Below are 8,824 nucleotides of genomic sequence, written 5' to 3'. Positions count from 1 at the left end.
GTTTAAACTGGTACAGTATAAACAGGTCGGGGGAGAGTCGGAGAATTCAAATTCGTCTTTGTTCGACGGTTCGACGGTAACGTAACGGCGACATTGTTTTGCCCGGAGTTTATTTATTAATATATTATGTATGTCCTAACGATCTTGATACTCCGAAGCAAAAAAACAACAACATGATTTGAAATGTTCTCTAGCTCATGTACCGCTGCGTGTACTTTCAAGGAGCAAAACTGGCACAGTTCCGCTTGTGACGCGAACGGAGATTATCGTTTCACTTCCTTTAACGCATTTTTGCCATTGAAAGACACTAATTTCTGTGACTTGCTTTATCTCTGTTATAAATCTCTCTTTATATTTAAAATTTTATAGTTTTTGTGCAAACGTAAAACGTAAGTAAATATTAATAAATATTATAATAATATAATATAATGCTATATAATAATATTAATAAATACTTTGCTATTTACTTATTTTATTTCCATTAAAGTGTATTGTATTTTTCATTGCATTACTTTCATTTTTATTTAGTGTAATAATAAACGCATACGTTAATATTCATTGGCATTAGTGTAATTGTAAGCTTCACTGTAAATTTAATAAAATTTATAAGAACGGAATTGTTAAAAGGGTATATATGTGTAATTAAACTAGATTCTATTCTCAATGTTACTTCATTATTTTATTATTGTTTCATATATATATATATTTTTTTTTAATTTACATGTGCTTCTAAGTTAATAGAACTAAACACATGTGTATGTATTAATTGCTATATACGTCATAATTTCAACCATAATATTAAATTATGGTATGTATTATTAAAAAGTATAGTTTAATGTATATATTAAATACATATCATTTATTCGTAGATTTTAAATATGGATACTGGATCAAAGAAGGAGATTAATGAAATGATTACCAAATCAGTCCCTGGCCCTTCAACTACAAAGAGGCCGAAAGTTTTGAAGGAAAAAGGTTGTCGCCGTAAAGAGACTATCCCAGAAAATGATATTATCAATACTGATAATACAGTAACAGATTCAGCAGTACATGATAAAACAGAAAATAAAGATGTAAAAACTGGGGATGTGCTGGAAACAACAATTGACCGAACAAAAAGAAAGGCTGCAATAAAAGCTGCAATTAATATTAAAAAGCAGCAGTCAACGTCACTTGTTACAAAATTACGAAGGCTATCTCTTGATGATGACAGTAATGTAAATGTTTGTGTCATATTATGATAAAATTTAATACTTTTAATCTTATGTTACTAATCTTATCTTATCTTATGTTACTAATCAATACTAACCCTTATATGTAGTACCCAATAATGTTTGATATCGGTTAATTAATACGTCAAAATCTAATTGCTTATATAATTGTATGTACATTGTGTATATAAATACTACTATAACGTTGTTAAATATATTCTAAATTTTTAGAGGAAACGTGGAGGCCGACCTAAAAAAAAGGAAAGTGCTAGAAGTAGTTCAGATGAAAAAAACACAAAAGGTCCTACAAAACATAGTAAAACAAAAAAGAATGTTTTAAGCGAAACAATTTCAAAAGAAGATGCAATACAGCCAGAAAGGATTGAACCATTAAAGTCTTCAATGACAACAAGAGATAGTAATATAAAGAGAACTTTTTCACGGAGTGAAAACACGAAGGGTAAATATTCTAATATTATTGATGATACAGTAATTCCATCAGCAAGAAATGATATTGAAGATCCTTCAATGTGCGAGGATGCACTTGAGAAATTTACTCCTCTTATGAATTCCACAATGGACATCAATTCTACTTATACGCAGAAGATGATGGACGCTACCGCAATTGTAGAACCTTTATCACCAATAAAATCAAACGAAACGGTAGTAATTAATAGAAACTTGGCTAGTAGTACAGGAAAAAATAATGAACCTAAATTTACATCACGGTCGCCAATAACTCTGCAGGAGGAGGTTCAGCAGCTGAATCAAGCGATTGGACTCACCGAGTTCGAAGAATTATTCGCAGAAGATGAGCCATCCCGTGAAAGGGAAATGTCTAATAGAAACATGACGAAACAGGACATTCAAAATGAAATGAAGAAAAATGTGCCCGTAAGAAGGAGAATCGAGGCATTTGAAAAAGAAAAAATTTCAGAAAAAGCCATTGTTCAAAAACTGGCACGAAGATCTGTCGAAAAAGCAAAAAAAATCTTATTAGCGAAACAAAAGAAGGAGACTCAGATGATGACATTGCAGGTAACATTACAAACAGTATCAAAGTATTCTTCTGTTATAAAAACACAAGCTATTATTCATTCGATATTTTATCCAAAATATAGCTCCAAACAGTAAGATCCACCTGACGACCTGACGACGACACATCGGACGATGAAGCCAGACCAAGTCGTACAATTCCACATTAGGCGCAATGTAAGTGTTGTTTTACTTAATGAGTTAATAAACATTATAATGCATGGAGTACTGGAATTTTTATCAATTTTAGCGTACATACGCGAAAATGAACTTGCAATGCAACGATAAATTCCGAAGAAAGCAGTCTATAAATTCTTTGATAGAAAAATGTGCACACCAGATTTAACTGAAATGTTTGAAAATATAGATAGGAGTAGATTACAACGCACGTCCAGTGCAATATGGAAGACACCACCGCGTTATTCCATGATGGAAAACGAATAGAAGTTATAATTTGTTAAACTGAATGTTGTTGATTTCAAATTGTGCCTTAGAGCAGGAATACTTGCCATACCTTGCGTGTAATATAAAAATGATGTTACATTGCAACTATCGTTAAAAGATGTATGTGTTCTTAAAATATACCAATGAACGTAAGACTATTTCACTTTTTATACTTTAGAATGATCATAGGCATATATTACTTTTATTATACTAATCAAATTTTACCATTTTTTCGTATTTATATGTATCTTTTTAAGAATTAATAAATAAACCAATTAATAAATAATTGTTTTGGTACGACTTTTTAATGAGAAGTAAATTTTATTAGATTTGCCTTATTATCACTGTTGTGTAATAATTCGCGAGATACTCTATGCTTAGCTACGCTAAGCGAGATACGCTAATATACTCTATACTCTATGCTTTATACCGTTCTTTTGCCCGCTAGTTACCTTGTACGCGAACTTTTTATCGCTAGTGGATTGTAAAAAGCTCGAAGCGGCGGTACCAAAACATAGTTATCTTCTATTAGCAAATAAAATTCTATTTTTGATGAAATTTAGTAAAAAATATTAAAGTATCCGAGGAACAATTTCTTTTGTCTGCAAAAGTCACTTTGAGCAGGTGAAATCGAATCCTCAAGATTTTGATTAACTTGTGATGATCCGAGATACAGTAAAACTTTGCATCGCTCTATTGAAAAATATTCGTGCGCTAGGAATAAATCTCGAGTAAATAATGAGTTTGCTATTTTAAAGATAAAACGTGTAACAGGCATTACATGTAAGAAATACAATGCGGGCAAAATAACAGCTCACTTAACACTTCTGTTAATTTCTAAATACATAGGATTTTTCACCAGATATTAGCGCTTTTATTGGAACAAACAAATGAAAATGAACAATTCCGTGTAACATATTTCGGAGCCATATTGATCTGATATGTCAAACATATACATTGATATTTCGAAAATTAAAAATTATTTTCTAGAGTTGACATGTTGTTTTTCAGGTAAGTAAAGTGTTTTTTAATGTATACTATATCTAATTTATTAAGTGTAATTACTAGTTATTTGCCCCACTTTTATAATTTCCTTTGTATATTATATACATTATAATCTAAAACGTATTTGTTCAACGTATTTGTCGTCCAATACCGATGATTTAGTCATAGACCGAATTTCTTTTACCTGTAAGTTCAATATTTTGGCAACTGAGACTAAATTAGAAGGTGTCCGTTTAATTTTTCTTCTACCTTTTCCCATAGAAAAATGTTTGAAAGTCCAAAACAGAAAAGAGAGAAATGGTCAGAGGAGAACATGAATGGGGCTTCGAAGCTACTCTTCAAAAATAAAATGGCCCAAAGACAGGTCACTGAAGCTTTCAATGTTTCAAAAACGACGAATGTGAAGTCTGGGCACACGTCGAATGCGCAGATCAAGAAAATATTAAGTATTTTCCATACGATATACATAATAATCAAATTTGAATAAGAATATGTATACTGACATCTAGAGGACTTTTTAAAACATTATTAACCATTTAGAGCAAAAGATCAAATAATTAAATAATTGATCGGTACTGGACGACAATTTTTCGTTTCCTACAAATTCCGACATTACTATTCTTGCACATTGTTAATTCGTCAATTCGTATTATTGAATTTCATAAAATTAATTTTCCTACTTTTATCAAGTTCCACTTGTGCTATAAAGTCACTTTGTAAATTTTCACTTTTATCAACTCTAGCACAAGGTACCGTGCGACTCTCCCCTGCATCTTAATTTGTATGTGATTCGAAATCCAAATTATTCGATATTTTTCATACCAAACTACGATAAAGATTCTTAACAACTTCTGCAAGATTACCTATACTAGCATTTATGACGTTCCTGTCTCACAAGATCAATAACCAAGCCTTTTCCTCGATTCTTTTTCTCTGATGAAACGTTAAATAGTTTTCTTCCTTCTTTCTGTCCGGATGAATTTTATCTTTTTCGTAGGTCATTGATATCTGGTCGCTTTTTTAAATTACTTTTTCCGTAGTTTTCATGTCACAATAAAGAGATTAAAAAATGCTGGATCAAAATTCTTAATGCTCTTCTCACCCACGCCGTACTGTTATCTTTCTGTTCATGTTCAAAATAGCGAATAGAGGTACATATAGAGGCGAATACTTCTGTGTTTAGTCTATTGACACCCCCTCCCTCTCGCCCCTTGATGAGGTTGACTCGTGTTAGATTACAATGTCAGTTTGCCTAACAATCAGAACTACATGGAATTTTGGGGATATACAGGCTGAGTCTTCAACAGCACCTGAATAATTCTTTCAATTTTTTGAGACGCAGGGAAATGTTTGAAACAAAAGTTGTTTGGTTTCGAGGAGGCTATTACGCGATGGAAAAAGTTTTTCTCAGATGGACGCGTTTACGAGTTTTAAAGAACACTTTAATAGGCTTCGTTTTTTCTTTTAAGTGTAGCCGTGTAGTTTTGAATACCTATTTGTCCCATTGTTGCTCTTTTGAAGACGGATTTAAATATCGCGGTCATTTAAGGTCACTCAAGGTCATAAAACGTAGTAAAATAGTCCAATCGAACGTAATGTTTCAATATTCCGAAACAAAGGAAAATGGATTTACCATTTTCAAGATAAGCGGCCCGTTTATAAAACACCATTAAACTAGGAGACGCAATCAATTGGAGAAAAGATAAATTTTCTGTGACTACTTATCGTACTCGAATTCGACTCTACATCTTCGTTACTTTGTCGAAATTGCTATGTATAATAATTATTAATTATGAATAACGAAAGAAATCCTTAACCGAAAAATACTTCGTTATTCAGTATTCGTTGTTTAATATAATTATAAAACACCAATCAATAATAACACAGGTACTTCACAGTGAGATATTTGAATTATTCATCTAATATAAAGAATAAGAATTTTGGAACAAAAAATTAAACGGTTAGTACAAACATTCGATAATTGCACGAAAAAGTCCTCTACGTAGTTACACAGCCGTCGTGTCCACTTTGAGAAGGACAGATTTCCCTGAGGTATCGCGGAAATTTGGCGGTCCATTGCGATCGAGCAGTGTAACATGATCCAATATTATCAGTTATCGTTGAGACAATGTGTCCGAGTAATCATTCAAAACTGAAAATTGCCTTATTTTAGGCTTTTTAAAATTAAATTTCCACTAACGCATTTGTAGGATTTCCCCGACTAAAATAAGATCAAACATGATATAATATGAATAATATTTAATTATCAATTATTAAGTAAGCAAATATGTTCCAAATTTTATCGTGTTTGGTGTCATTTTAACCAGTAAAACGCGAGAAACATATTAGGAAAAATTTCATTGATCAAAAATCGCAAATAAGAATCTTTCAACTTATCGCCAGTCTTTAACGAGGCTCTCTTTCTCTTTCATTCGCGTTGTCAATTTTGAGGAATAGAGTCGTTCCTACGTCTCCATAATTGTAACGTTTCAGTCCCGATTTTTGTGCAATTATCGAATGTAATTATTAAAATTGTATACACGACATATTACAAACATTGAATCGAATCTTCTTCTGCAAAACGTTATCGAACACGAAAAAACGAACACGAATAATCGAATCGAAAATTACTAAACGATCGGCTGTTGGATAAGTGTTTACTAAGAATCTGACTAAGTACACTCTCTTAAATGCAAATGACTCATTGAACTTTTTTGATATTAACTTTTTAATGAACGGCAATCCTCGAATAAAATCTTACTCAAACTGATAACATTAACAAAATATTTAAAAAATGTCAAAATCGGCGGTATCTCCTTTTTTTGTAAATATTTACCGGCTATTGAATCCATTGATTCTCGATTGCCTTATCTGTTTGCTTGTGTATATCTTTTATATATACATAGATGGATACACAAATAAGTTTCGTCTATGGCGAGATCAATTTAGCCACCTGAGTAACCAGCTATCTTTCGAATCAACAGATACAATACCGATACAATGATACGACATGCGATGTACATACTCGAAACGTTACAGATTGAATCAATGAATTAATGAATTAATGAAGAGTAACTGCTAATCATTGGTAGGACACACGCTTGTTAAAGATCGAAGATGTCCGTGAATTAATTAGCTTTGAAATTAAAAGGTTAGGTACGTGGGAGATTTTGCGTTTGAGGAAAATTATTCGAAGATAGCAATATGGTTGATGATACGGAAGTGTAGGGGTAATAGGGTGAATGCAACGAGCAATGTATAATAAACAATTGATAATTGGTAATAATGTATAAATAATTCGTAACGATTAAGAATAGAAGCAGATAGTAATATTTAATTAGAACCCATGTTTTTTGTTTCAACTTCCAATTTATGTTCCTTTGATAGCAAAAACTAAAATAGAATTGATTATAATAAATTTTGAATATAGGAGATTGAAAATTGAAATGGTTTATCAATTGGGCTGATTTCAAACTAATCTCGTAAAAAAGTTGTAAAAAGGAGAAATATAGCTTTAAGAAATACGCAATTAGTCGAGTGTTTACGGTACGTGCCAATAACAAGACAAGCTTTTGACTTTTGGAGAAGTCGACTGTAACAAAAATATATTATATTATATTATATTATATTATATTATATTATATTATATATTATATTATATTATATTATATTATATTATATATTATATTATATTATATTATATTATATTATATTATATATTATATTATATATTATAGCTATAATTTTAGCAGATACTGTTTATCTATTTCGTTTTGCGTGTATTAACGTTCTCATGGTGTATCGTATAGTAATTAATGCATCAGATTATATACATATCGGTGTTTGTAGGTAACACGTTATACAGAGTGGAGAAGCAGCATCAAATTGTCACGATTGCAAAATAAAATGAGTGAACGGCTGGTGAACGAGCAAAATACTCGTACAATAACAAGTGAATGTAAAGGGAGCTCTAAATTCCAAGAAATTCCATTTTATCAGCCGAACAAAATGTATAATCTGATAACGTTTTGAGGATAGTAAGTTAGGTGTTTGTTCGACCAATCGCGGGGAGACGTAATCGCAAGGAGAGACGTCAACGGGGGTCGTAAATCCCCGTTACGATTATAACAATCGACACCACGAATTGATCGATCCCCTAATTTTCGTTGAGATAATAGGGGTGATTGAGGTTGTATAACCCTGTGATTCACAGAATTATAAATTATATGTTTCCAGCACTTAGATTACACTGACGTAGAGAAATAAGTAATTAACAACTTGTCGCACGAAGCTAAGATAGATATGTGCGTTAGAGCAGGGCTCTTATAATTAGATTTAGTGTATTAGTGGACGTAGCACTATGAGATATTTAGGAGAGGAAATGTATGCTCGACAATACCAAGACCGACTCTCGCGTTATGCTTAGACTGCCCCGCTGGGCATTAGCGTATACTTAGTAGTTGACTTTTCCAACGATGTAGAAGAAGTGAAGTTGAGTGACGATGCTGTGTCGGAGGAAAGCTAAGGATGGGTGTGTCTAGCGCACGGGACCATCGGATTTGTTGGTGCCGATGTTAGTTAAGAGAGTGAGGGAAACAGGTTTCGCTGTTAATTGGTTAACCGAAGGGTCTTAACCGCCCTCGAGAGAAAGTGGTTAGTGGGAGGAAAGTTGCAGCGCACGTGAGAAAACTAACTTTCCCTTGTCCCGCCGTGGTAGACAATAGTCTTTAGAAATGCTTCGGACACAGATGTTTGTTTGTTTTGAAGGACCTTAGCAGGCAAGTGACTCGGGTTTATGACGGGTGCTTAAGGATATTGAGGGTACGCCGTACGGAAAAGCGGACATCTGGTGTCCGTCTGGCCCGCGGTGTGTGACCTGGGCCAGGCAGAGAGGCCCGGCGTAACATTAGGCAGGCGAAAAAAATAGGTGTTAACGATCAAGTATAACAGATACAGTAGTAAATATTCAACAATTTTTCAACCGTAATGTATTTATACACAAATCTGCGTACTTTGTATCAAAGTTTCTGTTGAAAATGACAACGTGAGTTCGTGCTCGCCATCCATATGCAGATGCGTTAGTGATAAGAAATAGTAACTAGAGGATGATGCTAGTTACAATCGATAGA

At 32.9% G+C, this 8,824-nt stretch overlaps 1 protein-coding gene across 1 annotated transcript; it reads left to right on the top strand.

The window, feature by feature from the left end:
* The first annotated feature begins 847 nt into the window (after window positions 1–847).
* LOC143304646 (uncharacterized) lies at window positions 848–2,894 on the top strand. Its single transcript, XM_076627149.1, has 5 exons — window positions 848–1,217; window positions 1,443–1,874; window positions 1,959–2,249; window positions 2,333–2,423; window positions 2,497–2,894. The coding sequence occupies exons 1-4, from the start codon at window positions 879–881 to the stop codon at window positions 2,354–2,356; spliced, it is 1,086 nt and encodes a 361-aa protein (XP_076483264.1). The 5' UTR covers window positions 848–878; the 3' UTR covers window positions 2,357–2,423; window positions 2,497–2,894.
* The last annotated feature ends 5,930 nt before the right edge of the window (window positions 2,895–8,824 follow it).

This window comes from Bombus vancouverensis, unplaced genomic scaffold, assembly GCF_051014615.1.
Source record: "Bombus vancouverensis nearcticus unplaced genomic scaffold, iyBomVanc1_principal scaffold0045, whole genome shotgun sequence".
Classification (NCBI taxonomy): Eukaryota; Metazoa; Arthropoda; class Insecta; order Hymenoptera; family Apidae; genus Bombus; species Bombus vancouverensis.
Note: the sequence above shows the minus strand (reverse complement) of the source record. Positions and strands in the feature narration are given on the sequence as shown.